The sequence below is a fragment of the Ostrinia furnacalis genome, unplaced genomic scaffold (genome assembly GCF_004193835.3).
Source record: "Ostrinia furnacalis isolate ACB-3 unplaced genomic scaffold, ASM419383v2 OfSCF2409, whole genome shotgun sequence".
Classification (NCBI taxonomy): domain Eukaryota; kingdom Metazoa; phylum Arthropoda; class Insecta; order Lepidoptera; family Crambidae; genus Ostrinia; species Ostrinia furnacalis.
In genome coordinates this window covers 649,963-672,967 of record NW_021132648.1, presented here as the reverse complement: position 1 = coordinate 672,967, position 23,005 = coordinate 649,963, and the positions used below count along the sequence as shown (strand labels likewise).

At 35.4% G+C, this 23,005-nt stretch overlaps 1 protein-coding gene across 1 annotated transcript in view; it reads right to left on the bottom strand.

The window, feature by feature from the left end:
• Positions 1–20,044, bottom strand: part of LOC114355435 (homeotic protein empty spiracles) — a 48,182-nt gene extending 28,138 nt beyond the window's left edge. The window contains exon 1 of the mRNA XM_028308274.1: positions 19,486–20,044. Within this exon, the coding sequence (XP_028164075.1) occupies positions 19,486–19,936 (451 nt within the window). The 5' untranslated portion in view covers positions 19,937–20,044. The remainder of the gene's footprint in view (positions 1–19,485) is intronic.
• Between the last annotated feature and the right edge of the window lie 2,961 nt (positions 20,045–23,005).

Here is a 23,005-nt window from a genome sequence, read left to right as displayed (position 1 = left end):
TCGGAGTGGCAAATATATTGCTACACACTGTAATATGTAATTACTTATGTACACTGTGTAGTAAGACTATAGGCCAGTTGGTGTTTTCTGTCAGTGCAATGTTCAGCTGTCATTTTAACACCAACTGTTTTTTTCTATTTGTTATCTTGACCGAATATACTGATCTACTTGCAGTAATTACACTTCATGATATACCTATTTATATTTATGTATTAAAATAAATATGCGAACATCTCATTCTTATGCCTCCCAAACGCGGGAAGAAACTAGATGCGAGTAGCGCAGGACCGTTCATTATATAAGTCCTTGGGGGAGGCCTTTGTCCAGCAGTGGACGTTTTTTTTCCTTTTTTTTGTCCACAACGAGGAAGCTCTTGGCCTGTATCTCACCTGATGGTATGTGATGAGATGTCCAAAGGTGGAAGCGAGCTTCACCTGGAATCCTCAACCACGGAGGAACTGGCTATCTTATTTCTAACTGCCGGAACACAACAATGCTGTTAACATTGTTGTTATGGCGACAGTCTTAGGTAAGTTGATGTTAGCTAGCCAGCCATTTGGCTGAAACGAACGAACGAACAACTTTAGTTTAACGCAAGCGAAGTCGCGAGTTTCCACTAGTATCACAAAGCTGTGGGTGGTTGCAGCGGCCTTGCACCGGCCTGACATTTGCTAATGGCTCTATAATTGTGCTCGTCCAAGTTTCACTTGCGGGTAGTGATGGGATGCATCGCTCGATAACATTAAGGTTATGTTATCGTTATTAAAAAAGTGACTTTATAGGTTGCTTTGGTCATAAAAAATATGGGGGAGCGCGCTGACAGCCTTTATGAACATAAAAAGTATGACAATTCTATAGTCCACTATTCAATGCGAAAAGTATTACAGTACACTTTGTATGCAACTTGTAGAAAACTTTGCGAATTTGAAGAACTTAGCAAAGAGATCTTAAGACTGAGTTCAAATTCAAAAAGAAGATAAAGATAGATCTTCGTTGATAACTTGTCTTTCATCATCATCATCATTTCAGCCACAGGATGTCCTGCTGAACATCGGCCTCCCCAATGATTTCTAGATTGACCGGCTGGTCAATGCCTTCATATGTATTCTATCATTTATCGTATGGACTGTCACAAAGAAAACAACTTTGACAGTAACAATAATCATAGTGTACCTAAGCTTATTTCCAAGTTAATTTGATTGAGAATCAAATCAAAATGTATACCGAACCTCGAAAGGGTGAACGATCCGGATCTCAGCACAGCCTTCTAAAGTAAATAGAATTGCCTCATTGATANCTATAGCCTTCCTCAATGTATGAGCTATTCAACACAAAAATAATGATTTCAATCAAACTAGTAACTCTTAAGATTAGCGCGTTCAAACAAACAAAGAAAAAACTCTTCAGCGTTTTAATATGAACTTGTTGTTGTTGATTTTTGGCGTCGAACCTTAGACCAGGCATACAGCTAGGCAACGTAGTCATGCAGGAGAATACAAGGAAGAGGGGCAGCCACAGTAGGTAACACAGAGTCGTTCAGGTGAGTGCCAGGAAGAGGTGCAGCAACCGCAGTTAAGGAACGGCTGGGACGAACAAGGATAGGCGCATCAAGCTCGTAAGCCTTGATAGGGTTACACTGGTTGAGGTGGCCCTTTTCAAGACTTGGAAGCCTGTGGGTAACAAACCATTGGACGTGGAGAGGGTCATTAATTATAAGTATATTTTCTACTTTGCCGAACTTTAGCGCGAGAACGGTTTGTCCAAAACATATGAATTTGGTCTTATTCAATGCAGAATTAAGTGCCCTTCAACCGTCATGAAGACCACTTTTTGATAGGGTAAGTCCTTTACGCGGTATAACCGGAAAACCGAAAAAATGCCTCTTTCGGGGGCCCCCACCACTTAAGCACAACTCCGTCGAAGTCGAAAACTTAGGAGAATCTTAATGGGCAACCAATGAAGCTATTAAAACAATAAAATCTTTTGTAGGAATTATTTCCGATTTAAAAGCTAATTCTACTGGACTATAGATGCGGGTAGTGCAGGACCGGTCGTTATGTAAGTCCTTGGGGGAGGCCTTTGTCCAGCAGTGGACGTATTTTTTTTTTCTTTTTTTTATCCACAACTAGGAAGCTCTTGGCCAGTATCACACCTGATGGTAAGTGATGAGATGGCCAAAAGTGAAAGCGAGCTTCACATGGAATCCTCAACCACGGAGGAACTGGCTGATTATCTTACCTCTAACTAGTGTTTCCGGGGCCTATAGGCTTTTAGGCCTAAAATTAAGCCTATTTAGTTCTTTTTTTGGCCATGATAGACTACTAGGCTTTTAAAAGGCTACTCATTATAAAAAGCCTATAGGTTTAAAAAAACCTATGGCCTAAATAGCCTTTTAGGCTTTATTTCAGACTAAAGTCTTTTTCGAGTAGTAGGCTTATTATAAGGCTATAGCCATTATTCAGGTTATGGCTTAGTATGAATTAAACAAGTATTTTTGTATTGCATTTATTTTCAAATTAAATAAAAACGAATATTATTTGAAATTGGAAATAATTAAGTACCTAATTGTTATACATTATTATTATTATATATTTCTAGGATCCCATCATTAGATCCTGACTTGGTGACAATGGGACCACCTCAGAAGTGTACCCTATCGAACAAAAAAAGAATTTTGAAAATCATAATACATCAATACATACAGTCGAACATATAACCTGCTCCTTTTTTTTAAGTCGGTTAAAAATAAATATTCATATTCATATTCATTTATTGCATCCTGTTGTACAATTAGGTGTTTACAAATACATAAATAAAATAGACCTAGCCTAAAGGACGAAAAATCTTTATAGGTTTTTAGCCTTTCAAGCCTTTTAAAACCCTATAGTCATCGGGTGGACAAAAAAAAGGCTATGAAAAAGGCCTAGCCTACAGGCCTAAAAGACCTTTTTAGGCTTTTTTCCCGCTGTAGCCCCTAATTCATAGGCTAACCTTAAAAAAAAGCCTAAAAGCCTATAGGCCTCGGGAACACTACCTCTAACTGCCGGAACACAGCTATGCTGTTAACATTATTGTTATGGCGACAGTCTTAGGTAAGTTGATGATAGCTAGCCAGTCATTTGAATGAAACGAACGAACGAACAACTTCAGTTTAACGCAAGCAAAGTCGCGAGTTTCCACTAGTATCACAAAGCTGTGGGTGGTTGCAGCGGCCTTGCACCGGCCTGACATTTGCTAATGGCTCTATAATTGTGCTCGTCCAAGTTTCACTTGCGATTAGTGATGGGATGCATTGCTCGATAACATTAAGGTTATGTTATCGTTATTAAAACATCGATATGTTTTGCCTGAGTGACTTCATAAAAATTCTAGGGGAGATCGCTGACAGTCTTTATGAGCATAAAAAGTATGACAAATAACGATTGTGTCAACTATTATTCAATGCGAAAAGTATTATAGTACACTTTTTATGCAACTTGAAGAGAACTTTGCGAATTTAAAGAACTTAACAAAGAGATCTTAAAACTGAGTTCAAGTTCACTAAAGAGAGATCTTTGTTGATAACTTGTCTTTCATCATCATCATCATTTCAGCCACAGGATGTCCTGCTGAACATCGGCCTCCCCAATGATTTCTAGATTGACCGGCTGGTCAATGCCTTCATATGTATTCTATCATTTATCGTATGGACTGTCACAAAGACTTTGACAGTAACAAAATCATATTTTACCTAAGCTTATTTCCAAGTTAATTTTATTGAGAATCAAATCAAAATGTATACCGAACCTCGAAAGGGTGAACGATCCGGATCTCAGCACAGCCTTCTAAAGTAAATAGAATTGCCTCATTGATATCGTTTTAATGAGTCAATTAACATTAACTTTAATGCTCCCATTTTAATTACATTAATTTTATTGAACTCTAATTGCTTATCTTAATTACCAATAAATATTTCCAACGCAAACAACATTTTTCATTTCAATAAATAAAACAAACAAAATCGCTAATTGAATCGTATTACAAAAAACTTGAATTATAAGTTTTAAGTAATTGAATTAATACAAATAATAGAAAATAATATATCCCGGAAACTAATGGTTTTGTTTGGTTAAAAAATGTCATTATCTCGATTAATTACATAACGGCATTCGATCAATTAAACTTCGTTTATTTTTGTGACGTAAGGATACAGTTACACTAACTGAAGTCAATATTTTCAGTGAGTGAAAAGCTCCATGCGATGTGGAAGTCATTGGGGAAGGCCTATGTTTAGCAGTGGACGTCCTGTGGCCGAAATGATGATGATGATGATGAAAAGCTCCATGCAAATTATGTTGTTTTCCACTATTCTCTTAATGCAGTAATAGTCATAAGAAATGTCTAACAGATTCTGAATTTCAAATGCAATTACAATGATATTTTTCTTTATTAAATTTTATCTATACAACCTAATTTGACACACAAAAATCTGACAGAAAGATAAAAAGTTTTCCAACAACTGATAAGTTAGTTCAGTAACTTGTAAGAAGGAGTCTTTATAAAATGTTTACTGCAAAAAAAAGTGTAAGTGCGCCCTTAGGTACTCATGGCCTAGAAGGAAGCTCACAACAATAAAAACAGATTATAACACAACAAACTAAACACAGTGGACATCTTGTGTAGTTATTAATAGATGCTAATTTGCAATAAAAATGGTTAATCGATGTCCATTAGGACTGAGTTGCACCTTTTTACTTTAACCGTAACTTTAACATTAATCGGCGTAGTTTGTATGTAGTTTGACAGAGTTTAGTTAAAGTTAAAAGAAGCCTTATGCCCATATTCACCATCAATCTCTAATTTTTAAGTGACCCATTTGAAAACAAAATTTCTGTTATGTGTTACCATAGGTCTAATATGAATAGGGGTCACTTAAAAATTAGGGATTTATGGTGAAAACGGGCATTAGACTAGCTCATCTCATTCTCACCTAATCGTTTCCCATCACTAGCTCTTAATCAGTATTTCATTTTACCCCCATTACTTCTTTGTTACCGCAGTATCAATTATAGCATAATTCCATAGCGTAGATGCTATCATAATAGCGTTGGCGTTTATGCTGGACAGCCCTAATGAGGTGATTAGTCTTCAAAATGGCCGCCAACATGGCGGTGACATTTCAATTTTGAAGAGTAACGGTCACAGGTTAATCAGGCTAGTTCTTTAAATGGGTCTCATTTGTAATAAGATGTCATGTGGTTGTTAAATGTAGTTAAAATTATTAGAAAAATGTTTGTATTTTCTTAATGACTCTGAATAATATTTGACTCTGTAAAGTGACATTTCAGTTGTCATTTCTTACTATTTCTATTGGTTTATTTAAAAAAGTATTCTATGATTTTTCTTTTTGTACAAAATAAATTAAAAAGAACACAGTTATTAAAGTATTAAATTGTATAGTGTGAAACTGAAAACGTAATTTTTATTTAAAAATACAATCAAAATTGTGTGAAATAATTTTGTAATATCTAGTTCGCACAACATTTATTTTGTACAACAAACCAAAGTCACATTCACAAAATCATAAATATCTAATGAATTTAGGTTGTTGAAAGCGGTTAGTTAGATATAAAATTAAGTTTAATTTAATTAATTTATTGCAAGAAAATCGGCGCGTAGAGGGTCTCTGAACTAACGATGATTATGATAAGTGTGTAAAATTATACCTATTACTTATTAACTTAATGTCGTTTCTAATTAAAATTAATGCAGGCCAGATAATTATAACATTTGATTTGATTTCACTTTCAATATAAATATACATAGAGCTGTCATCATCATCAGTATACAGATGAATATAGTCTAGGTACAGTCTACACCACTACCTACCTAGGGGGTTCGCAGTCACCTGGAAACTTTAACAGGGGTTAGTGGAGCGGAATGTTTGAGAAACCCTGACCTACACAATACTTTGAGTTAACTTTCAAAAATAGAATCTGTCCAGAACCGTTAAATGTGACTATTTCCATACAGACTCTATGGAATAACATCTTTTGGCTCAACAAAAAGATCTCTATATTGCTAGAGTGCGCCCAACGAGTGTTGCTATCAATAGAAGCTAAGTCATTCCTTCTTTTATATCGGTAGCTGTTCAAATATACGCTTATTATAGTACTATTTATAAGATTTAAGATCACTCTTGTTTACTATTTCAGGCAACCCTTGGCTCTACTTTTCTTTACATACCTCATCATCGTCATCATCATCTCAGCCATAGGATGTCCACTGCTGAACATAGGCCTTCGCCAACGCTTTCCATGTTGCCCGGTTGGTAGCGGCCTGCGTCCAGCGCCCTCCTGCTACCTTTACATACCTACTACCTATTAAATATGTTTGTATTTTGTTTTCAAAAATTTGCGTTTATGCTAACGCACGTTAATAACTCTCAAAGCTAAGACCTAAATATTGAAGCAGAACCTGATATATTCTGTATGTGTTTTATAGAGTCATTTGATTACCTTGCATCGCAACTTAGCCGTAGTTTCGCTAGAAAACATACAAGTTTCAGGGCGTTTAGTCCACATCAAGTAAAGCTTTCATTACTGGCTGGGGCACATTACAAGCGCAATCTCGGTAAGGGCGAATGCACACTGAATGTGAAGCAATGATGCGACGGTGCGAAGCATAAAATAGTAAACTTTTATGACCACCAATGTCGCCACACGAGAATATGTAAAAATGCCAGCGTTTTGTGGCTGTGGCGTGAAGCCCGTGTGCAACAACCCTTATTGTCTACATATTATTGTCTTTAGATAGTTGGTTACTGCTAAATTCTGGTACAAGATTAGATTTTCCAGCTCTAGATTTGTGGCCTCGATACCCTAGGTGTTGATATGATTTGAGCTCTAGATTTCAATTTACCTCGTACTAAGTCTATGTAGATACATCTGGTAGCGTTCCATATGTAAGAGTTCAACACTCACTTTGAGGCAGGGTGGAAAAAAATCACGATTTTTTTATTTTAATCAAAAAAATCAGATTTTTTTGAATAAATCGTGATTTATTTGATTTATATTGATTTCTTTGATTTTTATTCGATTTTGCAATCATTGCCTTAGTTTTTCATGCGGAAAACATGTTTATTTAGGTACAATTGAGGTATAGTACTGGGAACAAGCCAAAAAAGTTAAATTATGTAAGATGGTATGTCATATTTTTACTGAAACAAGAAAAAACTCTTCAAAAACAGCTCGTCCTAAGTGGTGTCTGTTTCCATTACAAAAACACGAATATCTTTTTACAAGTATCAATTTTATTTTTTTCGCAAAAAAAATCTATAGTGAAAATATTTTTTTCTAATTTTCCATACAGAACGTCTATTTCATACTTGAACACCTAATATTAACATTGTTTTGAACATTACAGTTGATTAATATGCACTCCCAGCGTTGCATTNAAATTTTGACTTTGACTTTGTGTTTTAATGCCGGTTTTCTTTAATCAGTCCTTATCAAAAACAACTGTCAAACGTCATTATGTTTTTGTTCAAAACATTAACGGTTTTCGAAGTTTTTACATAATTTCAGATTGAAATTTGAGAGTTGAAGGTCATTTTCGTTTTCGTTTTCGGCCGAAAATGAGACTGCAGCCGAAGCTTCGTTTTCGTTTCCGTTTTCGGCTGAAAATCCATATTCGGTCGGACACTAGTGATTAGTCTTCAAAATGGCCGCCAACATGGCGGTGACATTTCAATTTTGAAGAGTAACGGTCACAGGTTAATAAGGCTAGTTCTTTAAATGGGTCTCATTTGTAAGAAGATGTCATGTGGTTGCAAGTGTAGTTTAAATGATTATAAAACTGTTTTTTTTTTCTGACTAATGCATTTCTGTTTGACTCAGTAAAGTCACATTTTAGTTGTCATTTCTAACGATCTCTATTGGTTTATTTAAAAAAGTTTACTATGATTTTTCTTTTTGTGCAAAATTAATTAAAAAGTACACAATTATTAAAGTATTAAATTGTTAAGTGTGAAACTAAAAACGTAATTTTTATTTAAAAATACAATCGAAATTGTTTAAAATAATTTTGTAATATCTAGTTCGCACAACATTTATTTTGTACAACAAACCAAAGTCACATTCACAAAATCATAAATATCTAATGAATTTAGGTTGTTGAAAGCGGTTAGTTAGATATAAAATTAAGTTTAATTTAATTAATTTATTGCAAGAAAATCGGCGCGTAGAGGGTCTCTGAACTAACGATAATTATTATAAGTGTGTAGAATTATACCTATTACTTATTAACTTAATGTCGTTTCTAATTAAAATTAATGCAGGCCAGATAATTATAACATTTGATTTGATTTAACTTTCAATATAATATACATAGAGCTGTCATCATCATTAGTGCACAGTAGTCTACACCAGGGTTTCTCAAAGTGGGTTACGCGAACCCTAGGTGTGTTTGCAGTCACCTGGAAACTTTAACAGGGGTTAGTGGAGCGGAATGTTTGAGAAACCCTGGCCTACACAATACTTTGAGTTAACTTTCAAAAATAGAATCTGTGTCCAGAACCGTAAATGTGTCTATTTCCATACAAACTATGGAATAACATCTATTGGCTCAACAAAAAGATCTCTATATTGCTAGAGTGCGCCCAACGAGTGTTGCTATCAATAGAAGCTAAGTCATTCCTTCTTTTATATCGGTAGGTAGCTATTCAAATATAATGCTTATTGTAGGTACTATTTATAAGATTTAAGATCAATCTTGTTTGCTATTTCTGGTAACCCTTGGCTCGACTTTTCTTTACACACCTCATCATCATCTCAGCCATAGGACGTCCACTGCTGAACATAGGCCTTCGCCAACGCTTTCCATGTTGCCCGGTTGGTAGCGGCCTGCGTCCAGCGCCTTCCTGCTACCTTTACATACCTAGCTACTACTGTAATTTGTATTTTGTTCTCAAAATTCTGCGTTTATGCAAAGATACACGTTAATAACTCTGAAAGCTAAGACCTAGATATCGAAGCAGAACCTGATATATTCTGCATGTGTTTTATATAGAGTCATTTGATTACCTTGCATCGCAACTTAGCCGTAGTTTCGCTAGAAAACATACAAGTTTCAGGGCGTTTAGGCCACATCAAGTAAGAAAGCTTCCATTACTGGCTGGGGCACATTACGAGCGCAATATCGGTAAGGGCGAATACACACTGAATGCGAAGCGATGACGCGACGCTCCACAGGGAAGCGTTTGTTACTACGTCCATGTGACGACCGCGAAACAGCCATGCAGACAGACTGTAGAGTTAGGGCGTGTAGAGTTAAAAAAAACTAAAAGACTCATTTATTTTTGCAAATCGGCCTTTATAAAGCACTTTTACACGTCCCAATATTAACCCTACCACTGCTTCGGGACAATAAATGGGCCAGTGCTGAGAAGAAGCAGTGCAAGAAACTCAGCCACTATTGTTAATTAGAAGTAACAACAATAATACTGTAAAATTGCATCAAAATCGGTACTTTTTCCGTAGAGATGATGGCCGTTGGGGTAGAAAAGTCCTCGAGTAACGATCACGGGCCGAAAGACGTAACGTGGGCAGGCCTCCCAATAGGTGGACTGACGATCTGATAAAGGTCGCTGGAATAACCTGGATGCGGGCAGCGCATTATCGGTCGTTATGAAAATCCTTGGGGGAGGCCTTTGTCCAGCAGTGGACGTCATTTGGCTGAAACGAACGAACGATATTTTTCCGTAAAAGAGCCAAACATCCATCCATCTAATCTTTTAACATCCTCACAAACTTTCACATTTTTCCTATAATCTTAGTTAGTAGGATAGGATACAATAAAACTATATTACGAGTATGTATACTACATATAACATTATGGCCGCATAGGTCGTGAATTCGCACCGGTCGCCCAGTGTGAGCCGACCTTAATCTGTGTATAATTGTAGCCCAGTTTATGTCATCGCAAATGTCCGTATCGCGTGATATGAAGGATTTGCAACACCTCCATTACAATAATAACCGCGTTTAGATTTTAATTATTAACGCTTTTCTAAGAAAAAACACATTTTATAACATTATCGCAGGATAACGCGAAATTAATTATCCACACTCACACATTAATGTTTTCGCATTCTTGGCAAAAATTGAGTAGGATTTTTAGTGTAATTAGGTTTTTTTCCTTTTCAGCCTTTAGCCTAAAGGTTAATTTGTTCCAATACTTATTTGGTAACCTTTTTCGAACAGAACGGCACGTCAATCTAATCAATTCATCGTCTTTTATTTGGTTGTAATAAGAGTTATTTTTCAACAAAAATGAATACACTAAATCTACAGTTTCGAAGCTGACATTTTAACAGTTTAAAATCTTCTTTAAAAATAACCGATCAAAAACATAAAAATTTGGCCCAAACATTATTTTTTTAATGACCTTTATCTAACATCATTAGCAAAAATCTTGACGTTCCAAAATTAAATCATCCCTATTCCCTACTAATATTATAAATGCGAAAGTAACTCTGTTTGTCAAGTCTGTCACGCTTTCCTAAAACACTGGACCGATTTTGAAGAAATTTGGCATAGAGATTTTGAAGAAGTTTTTATCCCGGTTTCAGAAACAGGGACGCGCGCGGCAACGTTTTTCTGTGACAGACTAAATTTCATGCGGACAAAGCCGCGGGCAAAAGCTCTTACAAATCTTAGAAACTTATCTCCAACAGAAGTGTCAGCCATGTTTCTATTGATGAAAGCTTTTATCAATCTGAACGCGTTAAAGTGTCATGGCGGCCGTAAACTATAGTTTTACGATTGTACTGATGTTTTTATTGACACTGGGTGCGTGGGTGCTGCATGATAATTCATAAAGTAGGAATTATTATCTAAAAGATTTCTAAGTAAAAATATGAATTCATATAGGTACGTAGTCAATATAATATTATGTGGTTTGACCGTTTCGTTACCACTACGAACTAATACGAACGAAACGGCCGCATATTTTGTCAAGTGTAGAGTGTGTGAAGTTAGGGCTTGTAGAGTTAGAAGCTTGGCTCTAACAAGATCTGATAACGTTTTGACAATGCGAGACTAGGGCTGGGTTGTACCATCTTACTTTAACTTTGACAAACGTCAAAGATCTGTCAAACTCTATACAAAAAGCACCGTTTTTCGTTACAGTTACGGTCAAAGTTAGGTGGTGTAACTCAGCCCAGGAAATGTTTCATGAAAATTGGTGGAATATTATTTTAGCACTCTACATTTATCAACCGAAGATACAAAATGAAGTTAAATCCCCATTAGCTCTTTAAAACAAAACAACTACTAATTAAAACATTGATAATAGGCCGGACGGAAAAAAACGAAAACATACCCAAACTCAAGGGTCAAAATAGATAACCTCATTAATGAATGAGTTTTTATCGAGCATTGACGAAAGAATTGAAATCACGCGTCATTGCTTCAAATAAGCTTCTAATAATCGAGCAAGTTTCAATTGATTCTGAGATCATTTTAAATGGTTTGCCTTGTCAATTAAGAGGGAATCGTTTGACGTTGTTTTTTTTTTTGTTTAGACGGTTGGTCTTTTAGAAACTAAACCTTTATTTATGTTTACCCCTGGCTAAAGGGCAGAGAATTCCAATTCAAATAAATACTTGCCTAATAAACTGTATCTATCTTACGTCCTTTTTTATTACAGTGGGAGCACTCTAATAAAATAATGGCTGAAAGAGACAGATAGACCACGGACTGTAGTATTTCAGTTGACGCTAAATGGAACTGGTAATCTTGCAAACAATATGGCCAGATTATCGATATCGTAATACATATTGTATTAACCTCAGTTGCACCTCCTTAACTTTACGGTAACTGTAACCGGTGCTTTTCTATAGAGTTTGACGTTTGTTAAAGTTAAAATAAGATGGTGCAACCCAGCCTTAGTCCTAGTGATGTGACTCTACTTTTATTGAAAAGCGAAATCAGTTCACTCACAGTTCAATTCAATTTCAATCGGTTTCTACCATACCATATTTACAAGATTAATGTATTCTATTGGCGTTTTTGTTTGAGTGTTACCATCCTTGGTAAAGTGAGAACAAAACTTGAAATGATCGATAAAATAATGTTTTTATTGACCATGACATCTAATCGATATATCGACGAGCGTGATACTGTGATCTATCACACCATAAGTGTAATGGTGTTCGTTTTGTATGGGAAATGATTGGGCGTGTCAAATTGGGGACCGTTGTGTGAAAAAATGCTTTCGAAAAAACATAGGATATGAGTGTAGAGAAGGTTACATCCATTTTGATGGAATACTAATTTGTAAAATGTAAAGAATTAGTTATTGAAATAAGACAATGATTTAACTTAATTTTATTTCACTTTTGTGTATTTTAAAGAGATAATACAATTCTAGAAAGATGATAAACTTTTATGATCAAATATAAAGTCTGTACTTAGTCTACACAGAAAAAAGATTTAATATCTTTTTTTATTATAAAACCATAACAATATATTATTATTTCCTTTTCCTTTTTAAAACCATCAATTCACTAATTTGATTTATATATTTTTGGCATTAAAATTGTTTTATTATATAATTTTCCTGCAGTTTAATCTTAAAACAGTTGTAAAATCAACAAAAACAAGGACAGCGAATATTTTAAATTGCAAAATTAATTAATAGTGATTTTAAATCTATAAACGTCAGTTGTTGGTTATTTATCATTTAATGACAGATACTAGAACTAGTAAAATTATTTAAATTATTATGTTAATACTATCACGACTAAAACAAATGGTGTTTATTATATTTTCCTACATAATAATACGATTATTTATAGTTCTATAAGTAATCTATAGGATATTTTACAAAAATACTATTATCTATTATGAAATCAAGAATAATAACTAGTTTTGTTATTAACCTATCTCAAAAGATAAAGCTCTTAAACAATTTTTCCGAGCTACAAAATACGCTTTTAAAACTCTACAATAATAGTTCAATGATCTCCTACTCTATTACATTTACATTCATAAGGAAGGAATTCACAAAATTTCTAAATCTATCATTATCATCATAATTCATCTCTACACAATCTGTCAATAAGTCAAATCTAAATTAAAAGACCTGTTCAACAAACGACTCTATCAAACGATAAACTTTCGCAGTAGTCTCAAAATGAAATCGAGTAACAAAGATGCCTTCAAATCCAAGCTTAGACAATAAACAAGAAGCATAATTAATCATAATATTCCAAGCACCAACTCGACATAGTAAATCATTTGTCTAACTACCGGGCCAACATGGCTGCCCGTCCACTCGTACCAACATACCAGCCGTTATAAATTGTAGCCTCTAAAACGCCAGTTAATCGTCCCACACCATCGCTCAACAACAAAGTAGACTCAAATTACATCCAATTATAAGCTATTCAATCCTTTTTAGTGGAATATAGTAAAAAAGACGCGGTAACAATCATGGTAATTAAGAAAAAGGCGTGTAACGAAAGAGGTGACGTTCAGTGCTACCAACGTGACTAACGAAGCGGCCAGTGACGTGCTGCATATCGACAACTTACGATTGAGCAAGATTCTAACATAATTTATTGACAATCATTGCAGCATTTATGTGTTCATTAGCTACCACATACCACACAACAAAAAATCCAATAGAAATATAAGTTTACGCTCATATAATTGGAGTAATTAGCATTTTAATACAATAAGCAATGTAATGCACGAAGTGTAATTGAGAAAAATCATAAGTTATGCAGAGTAAAATAAAAATTAATTAGCATTGGGTGTGTGTTACACGCCGTTTCATATTTAAATTGATTGTGTCTAATGATACATAAAAAATATACGACAAGTTAGATACCTAATTGAATAAGATATGCAAACTTTAACACAACGCTTAATAGATATCTGTGCGGAATTATTTCTTGCAATCAAGCAAATAATTATGGAGTAGTTCGACGAATGCAACAATTCAAAATAAATTATCAGTCGTCCATTATAACTTGATATTTATCGTAAGCGATCACGCANATCACGCGTAGGTCAGGCGAACGAATCGATAAAATTCAATTACATAACTGCCAATCGTTAACTTACAGCTCAATCAACAATCGACACTGTCACATCCCTACAAAACAATCAAATTTCGAGCAACAATGCCTCGTTTGATAATCGCAGGCGTTCAGGCCCTGCCTCGTCACCATAAAGGTTCTTTGTCGAAGTTTAAACCTCTTTCGAATTTATTCTTTTTTTTCGGCAGTGACGCAAAAAAGCGCGGTAAGCCGGTTTAATTAAAACTGCTGTATTGTTGCCAGTTCATAAATGTTATTATGTGGGGTTGACACCGAATTGAAAGCGGTAGTTATTTTCGAATAATATTTTCTTTGTTCGACAAGAGGGGTGGATCGTTTTTTGTTGACACAGATAATGGTGTCGCGATGCAGGGCCGGCGTCTCCGTTTTTATTGCGAACGATAGTCGGTATATGATATGGTCTATTGTTCGCGTGTCGCGACCGCGTTTTGTTTTTTTCCGTTAATTAACCATCTATTAATGAGCGTTAACTGTCTGCCGATACCATTCATGGCAATACAAGCATTGTATTAATAAAATTAATTTGAATTTAGCCGACCATAACAGCCATTAAACTATGAAACCCCAGACGTTACAAATTATTATTAACCTAGTTATCTTTTAACTTTTTACGTTACTTTACAATATATCATGGATAATTCTTCTCAAAAAATATTAATTTCTACTAATAATATAGGTAACATTTTGGAGTTTTTTGTTGAATTCATTACAACTGTGGTTCAGACTGTGCTTATACACGGAGTTCATAGACGTGTTATCATCTTTGTAACATATTCGACTGAATTGGGAATGAACTTAGCTTGCACACAAATAATGATGATTCAAATGAACTAATTGATAATTTCAAAGCAAAGGCTCACTTCGTTAGTATTTAAATCTGTAGTTAAAACTTTAAAAAAACGGACTCGAAAAAAAAACACTAAAAATTAAATGTCTGCCCACGCAACCCCGTTCCAGTTACAACAAAAATAACCGCCTAATTAACCAACAAAAATAAATCACAGCGGATCAATGTCGTCCAATTATTAAACATAACAACGCAACAATATTGCAAAAGCAATAAATCGCCGCACAACTTATTATCATCATAATTACCTTATCACATGTATAATTACGACTAATGGGCAAAAGATAGCAACATTGTAGACGGGTTATCAGGCGCACAATTATGAAATGCTCTGGGGTCGTGTCGCGGAGATATTTAAATTCATCGGACGTTCTATTCTAAGTTTGAAAACAAACAAAAGTTATCAGTTTTTACGCATTTGAAAACAGAACGTGATTTGAATCTGGAATAGGCTAGTTTCCTAAAAAAACTTAGTCCGCCAATTATATTCTTCAAAAATATTGGACACGTATATTTTTATTTGTCAATCAAACAAGGAACTACGAAGTTATGTTGCATTGAAGTTCTGCGTGACGTCACAAAGTGCTACACTTTTAAGCACTCCTTGCCGTCACGGGCCTCATCTTTTGAACTTTGGCGCGCAATAATTATTGAAAAAGTGAAAAATACTTGTCGAGTATTTTTTGATAAGTTAACTGACGGACTAATTAAAACTCTTGCTTTTTTTCCCAAGAAACATCACTTTGGGGTGCTTTAAATTTGGAAAAACGGAACTCGAAGCTACTTACCAAATAAATTACTATCAATGTAATATTAGTGTAAACCGTTTTATAACTAAGGCGTGTATTTTTATTTTATTTTCAGACAGTTTTAAAATTGTAACTGAAATACAAAACAATTAACTTTCCGTCGGCAAGTCTTTACCTTTTAAAATGCCTTAAAAACATAATCTTTTCCGACTTGCCTATTTGTCAATAACAAAAATAACAGTGTTTCAACTTTTTTCAAGTCACCCACTGTCGTGTTGTTTTAAAACTAAAGTAACGGTGAACTAAGTAATCGGGTTTGTCAAAAAAACTTCAAACTTTTCAGTTTTTAGTAACAATAAACAAACAGATCTATTTCTCTAATTGTTACTGGCCACCGCAGCGGCTTGAATAAAAAAAAACTGTTTTTAAAAAGCAAACTTTGAAAGTAATGAGTTTTGAAATGATCGCATCCTCTTTCCAAGGATTAGTTCTAATCTTTTTACTTTTTTTCCGCTCCGTGGTGTGGCTAACGGTGTTTTTATCAATGCGACCCGTGTCTTTAAGATAAGCTACCCGATTTTTTGTGAGAAAACACTTAAATCTGTCTGAATACCATTCGATTATGCCGACACAAATTTTAGATGTTTATAAATTGTTTTTATCTAAATTACTGGCCCCAGAGTGGAATATTAATAATATTTGAAAGATAAGCAACTTTCTTGCGGGCATATAAAATAATGACTATTTGATATGACCCGGTAACTAGGCGATTAGTTCATTAAATGCTTAATTATTGTATTTGTGGGGTATGATAGCTAGTAAAGTATTATCAAAGGTTATAATTACTCAATAAAGTTAATAAATAATATAAAACAACTCGGCCGCTCGACTTAATGATATGTCTGTAATATTGATTTGAATTAATACGATATTTAGGCCGCAAATTATTTTAGCCGGTTTCGAAATACATACAAGTAGAGCGTTCATTTTAAAATGTAGAATATTGATTCATTTAGTAAAACCTGAATCTATGCAACAATAATTATCCTTCGTAAAATACACAGATTTTTTCAATCTTTCTTCAATAATTTTGAGCTCCAACTTTAATGACCGACGTCTTAACCCGTACATTTTAAGTATTGCTGTAAGTGTATTGTCGATGATACTGAATAAACATTCTTTCTTTCTTACATAATGGTATGCATAAGTCCCAGAATACCAAAGACTAATGGAATAAGTCCCACGCAATTTCAGCACAAGACTCTAACAACATTTTCTTTTAATGTGTTCTATTTACGACCCAAAAGACTCTTGCAAACAAATGAGGCTGACGCCCGTATTCACAAACATTACTATGAGGTCTCACAGTGCGCGTGCACGCACAGTGTGACACATGAACAAATGACAGGGATTTATTCAACGCTGTGCGTTCGATTTGCTGCTTCACATAAGCAAGCATCGTTTGTTAATACGGACGTGACTATCATGGGCACTGAAGTGTCATGATTTAGGGACGTGCGTAAACCTAACTGAAACAGTTTAATCTCTGTTCCAGTCGATTTTATTATGCAAAGTTATTCGGGTCAACTGTGCGCAAAACTGCAACTGGTTCAGACTCTTTATAGTCATTTAAGCTAGGTTTATTTATTATCCATACTAATATTATAAAGAGGTAAAGTTTGTGTTTGTATATTTGTTAAATTGTAAGGGGTAATCTCGGGATCTACTGAACCGATTTTAAAAATTCTTTCACCTATAGAAAGCCACATTATTGCTGAGTGTCATAGGTTATATAAAAAACCGAAAAATTCCACGCGGGCGAAGCCGCGGGCGGAAAGCTATTTTATATTTTAAAAATGGTATTCTGCACCAACCCTTATTCGAAAGAGTTCAAAAACAATCTAAAACAAAAAAGATCCTTAATGCCTTACGTTACGAGCTAATTACGCATCGCGAGGGTTCAGATATGTATTCAGAAGCACGTCATATCTATAGAACTAATTAAGGGCCTCCTCAAAAAACGTGGTTCACCTATAAATGAAACAGATCTTACATTATTTAATAAACCATATCATTACCGTACAGTCGTTGCTAATTAGTGACCATAAATGTATAAATATAAAAAATACATCCGTCGACCATAGACAGTAGAATGCGAACCTGTTCATTATGGTACAGAGGCAAAGAACAACTCACATACAGCCTAATTAAACACTTATTTACCAGTTAAAAGTTAACTCGTAATTATGTCCAATTGTAGTAATGAATTGCGTCTAATTACGTGACTAAAATTAAAATTAAGTCATTTTGATGAATTAGACAGTGTGCCTACAGCTGTTGCCGAAAAACGGTTGTCAGTTTTCAAATTAGATGTACTAGTATACTCGTAAACTGAATTTTTGAAGATGAAAATAACTTCCAAATAAAAAAAAAGATATTTAAAACAGAAGTTTAATTTGTCTTATCGCAACTACTATGATAACGCTCATATCGCACCCATGAATCTGTTTAATAACAATCAAGGCATATGGGTAAGTGCAGTTTAATTGTGCAGGACTGGTTTAACGTAATTCTGCGAATAATCATATTATGTGTCACTTTGGAAGAAGTGATGCGTGTTATGTCTATCTTCAGTACAATTTCTACAAAATTGCTACAAGTCTCTTTTTCAAAATTTTATAAGTTTATAACTATACTTACTGCCCCGGCTACTATAAAATTTCATGGTTTAATATGTTCAAAAAATATACGGTATCTCACAATAATGAAACCATGTGAGTTTCATAATCTTATCGTCAATATTTGACAACCTAAATTTTTATTCATGAAGATACCCCGAAAAACCAAAAAAACTGGTAGTTTGGCCGAAATTTTATAATTTTATAATGTTACCCTCAAATTAGCTCAAATTATCCAAAGCTGTAGGCTTAAAATATAACAATATCACGCCGATACAAAAACCCCGCACAAAAAATGGTTACGCACCACATCATTAATAAAACATGAACCTAGTTAATAAACCGCTGTTAATAAGAACGAAGAAATATAATTTTGAATGACAGGATATAGGCGTGGATTTTAGAGGTTTTCTCACGGCTCCTTTAGTCCTAATTAACCTGTCAAATATAAATTTAACGTTTAAAGAACTATTTATTTATGCTAAACGACTGCTGATTGACGTCGAATGTTGCCATACAGAATAAATGGTAATCAATAGCAATCAATAATAATAATTTGTCAATCAAATATTGTTGATACAGTCAATGGTTTTTTTCAAGTCGAATTAGGCTTTTTGTATGGTCAGACACGATTTTTTGTGAAATCTAATTACGATTGTCAAAGTTTAAGCTTACTGAACGAGCAATAAAAAGATGTTATGACTAATTTTCATAATCATCTCATTAAAATGAAACTTTTAATCTCTGTACATAATTTAATTTATGTAGATGACATTATTGCCTTCAATCACCAGAGGGATTTGAATAAAATTAGATTTTTCGGACAAACTTTTGCCTGCAGCATGAATATTTTTATCTGGCTAAAAATAGATGAAGTAGAATATAAAACACTTTCTATTCTAATAACAAAGTTCTGGAGACGAATTTGCCTCAATCTGGTAATGATGATGATGCCTTTACCGAAATAGTACAAATTAATAACAAACAAAAGGGATTTTTTTATGACAACAATTTATCCATTGCATCAAATCTGCCCAAAGAATTTGAGTAATAAAGCATTCGGTATGACTTCGTAATAAGAAAAAAAAACCAATAAAGACTTACCTCCTGGAAACCTATGAGGGAATATCCTTCCATGCCTGTTGATCAGCCAGGGGTACAATTGGTAGGACTCTCGGGGCACCGGCGCCGCGGGGTGTGGAGGGGGATGCGGCGGGAGAGGGGCTCCGAAGCCCTGCTGCTGGTGGGCGAGGGCCGCAGCCAGGGCCGCGCCTTGGAAGTGCGCAAGGAACTGGTGATGGTGACTCTGAGCGTCCAGATAAGGAAGCCTCTTCAGCTCAGGGGAAGGAAACACCGCCGGCAAAGCGCTCGGCCTCAACAAAGGGCGAGGAGACGGACTTCGAGGAGACGCCACCGGAGACGGCGACCCTGGACTCGCCAGCGGCGGCGACGCCTGCTTCGGCCGCTCCGAACCACCAACTATACTGTCTATACTAAATCCTATCTTCGGCTTCGATGGCACCGCCACCACAGGAGTCGGTGCGAGAGGCATCATGCTTTTCACACAACGGGTCCGTCACAAAATTATCACCAAATCTCAGAAGCACATGTTACACAGAGCACAATCCATCGTGACGCGAGCGCGCGGTACAAACGCCGTGGTGGCGCGCGGCCGAATGAGCCCTCCGCTCGCGCTCGCCGCCCGATCGCGCAGAAAAAAAAACGACTAACATGGACGCCCGCGCGCTGATTGGCCGACCGGCGCCGATGGGTGTCGACGCACACCCGAGCGTGAACTCTTTATTTTGAAGTCTGCGTCGCGATTGGGCGAAAGGCGTGTTGAGGTGTTATTTGAATTAGGAACGCTTTTCGAGTGGGCGGTTTGAGTTAAGAGCTTGTGATTTAACCGGCCAGATGGAGGGTCGCGAGATTTGTCGTGCGCGTTGGGGAGGTTCGCTCTCTGAATTTAGTTGGTTATGATTCAATTAAGGAGCGGATTGGGTATTCGCGGTTCTTTGCTCGTTTTGCCGTCGGCGAGCGCGCGCCTCCGCTCCGTAACACTTTTTAATTAACTCGAATGCTTTATTAGCGTTAATGTCCCGAGATACAGCGTCACAATTAATCGCTCTTGTACAAATCTCGCGGTAGTTCACAATAATTGTCGTTATCAACAACCGCCGGTTGGCGAATTGTTTTCTTATGTTGTTGAATTAAATTTTAATGTAACCCGATAAGGTTTGAATTTCACGCAAATTTTACGCCATTACAAATTACTGTTTGGTAAATAGTTTGATTTTTTAATTAAAATTACCACGGTTTGTAATCTGGGAGAAGTGATTGATTTTTGTTTTGAAACATTTTCGTGTCTGATTTAAAAATAATTTATACCAAATAATTTTAAATTAACTGGTCGATTGGAGGTAGGTATGATTAAAATAAATGAGAAATGGCAACGCGAAAAGTAAACGAATAATTTTTAATTACTTTCCACGTTTTTTGTCTTCATTTGGCGCTGGTACATTCAATTATTATTGATATATAAATACGATCGAGTTCTCATTACCACCTTTAAATTTATAAAAGCCTCAAATGCTTCCTGCTGTTTAATTAGACAATGTTTACTTTTCTCTACTATTACTGTGTTATATTTATAATAATTGTTTCTTGCAATAATGAAAATATATTGCCTGTCGTTCGATTGTATTAACGTTGCTGAAATTTTCCTTCTTCACGTTTCTAATCTTCAAGTAAGATTGAAACTAAGAGATCTAATAAGATAATCTACTGTCCAGTTCTTGATAATAAGCTGACATTTATTCGATAAACATCAAGCATCTAACGATCAGAATCACAGATCAAACGAATGATACAATATTAATTATTATAAATTGAAAACTACATAGGTAGAGAAACAAGGGATTTTTATATAAAACAAATGAAAATGTAACAACCGAAATGTCATTTCACTTCTCCAATGTGACCAAATTGTTATCATTATTTTGGTAGAAAGAGTATTACATATTATTATGTAAAATAATTTCTAAAATTATTGAACACTATTTTTATAATAGAGAAACACGGGTTGAGACCCATGTTTCTCTATTTTAGTTGAAACGGAACGCAAAACGCAATCCATGGGCAAAAGGAAAAATAAAGAAAAGGCCATTTTTTAATACACAAAACTTTATTTGCCACCAAATTCTTCCAGTTTAGAAGTTGAGTTGTTGTAAGACCGTAATAGATGGTTTTTTGGACTCGTATGTACCTAATTAATAAGTTTGTAACCTACCTACATAATTATTACAAAAAATGTTCATACAAAAAACTTATAAAACTCATTTATTTCTGCAAATGTGCTTTAAAAAAGCAAGTTTACGTCCCAGTATTAACCCTACCACTGCTTCAGGACAATAAATGGGCCAGTTCTGAGAAGAAGCAGCGCAAGAAACTCAGTCACTCTTGTCAGCCTCTTTTTCAAAGGGTTAAGTACACACTTTAAAATATACATAGTTATAAATATTTATGCGAGCTAGGCAGTTATCCGGCTGAGTGTCCTAGTCGGATGAATATTTACTAGGTATAAATAATACAGAATTTGGAGATTGGAGAGTTGGAAATAAATGTATTATCCTGAATAACTAAAGTAATACAGAGACGTGTGAAAGCGCTTTATAAAGCCTATTTGCAGAACTTATGGCTCGTGGCACAGATTTTCAGAAAAGAGGGAAGATGCATATCTATCGTAAGCATCAATGGTAAATCTACAATTGGCCAGTTATACCTACACCTTACTTAGTTCGTATTTCGCACTCTGACCCTAATCCTCAAAACACACCCTTTGCAGTACCTACATATAGGTACGAAGGTAACTCAGTTTGTCTGTTACGACGTGTAAACCGCTGAATCTATTTTGATTAATTTTGATAGATGTAATAAAAAGTACCCTTTACTAAAAGGGTAAGTTATATTAAATAGTTGTCGTCTGCTGTACATTGACAAGCTCAAACTACTGAACGGATTGCGCTGAAGGCATGCAGATAGTTATTGTGCATCCTTTGTGAAATCATTTTTAAAAATTCACGCATTAAACGGAGACTATTCCTCGTTTCTTAACTCCTGTACTCCTCCTCCTTACAGAGTTTAAATTATGGGACAAAAGATTTTCTGTGACAAATTCAAGCTCTTTATATATGTGGACTTTCGGCACTTTTCACACCCTAAATACAGCAGTTGCCCTAGCACTTCGGGACATATCGGCTGTTGACTGAAAGAAAACTCTACAGGCAAAGCCGCAGGCCGATGTTAGTCTCACCACACCACGACTCGTGAGTTCATTTGAATACGAGAGTGGTATCCTCCATAATCCTCCGAGGTGTGGGCACGGCAAACGGTGGGTAATTTACCCACTTAGCGGCTACGGGTAATGGTGGGTTAAAATAAATATGGTGGAATAGTGCTTTATTTGATGTAGCTAAAATAGTGAGCAATTTTTAGCGGGTAGACGCTCACTTTTTACATGGACTATAATTGGTTGTAGCGTTGGACTCTCTCGGTCTAAAAATATTGAGTTACGTCACCAAATTAGGTTCCTACAGCACAATTAATACTTATAACTTATACTAGT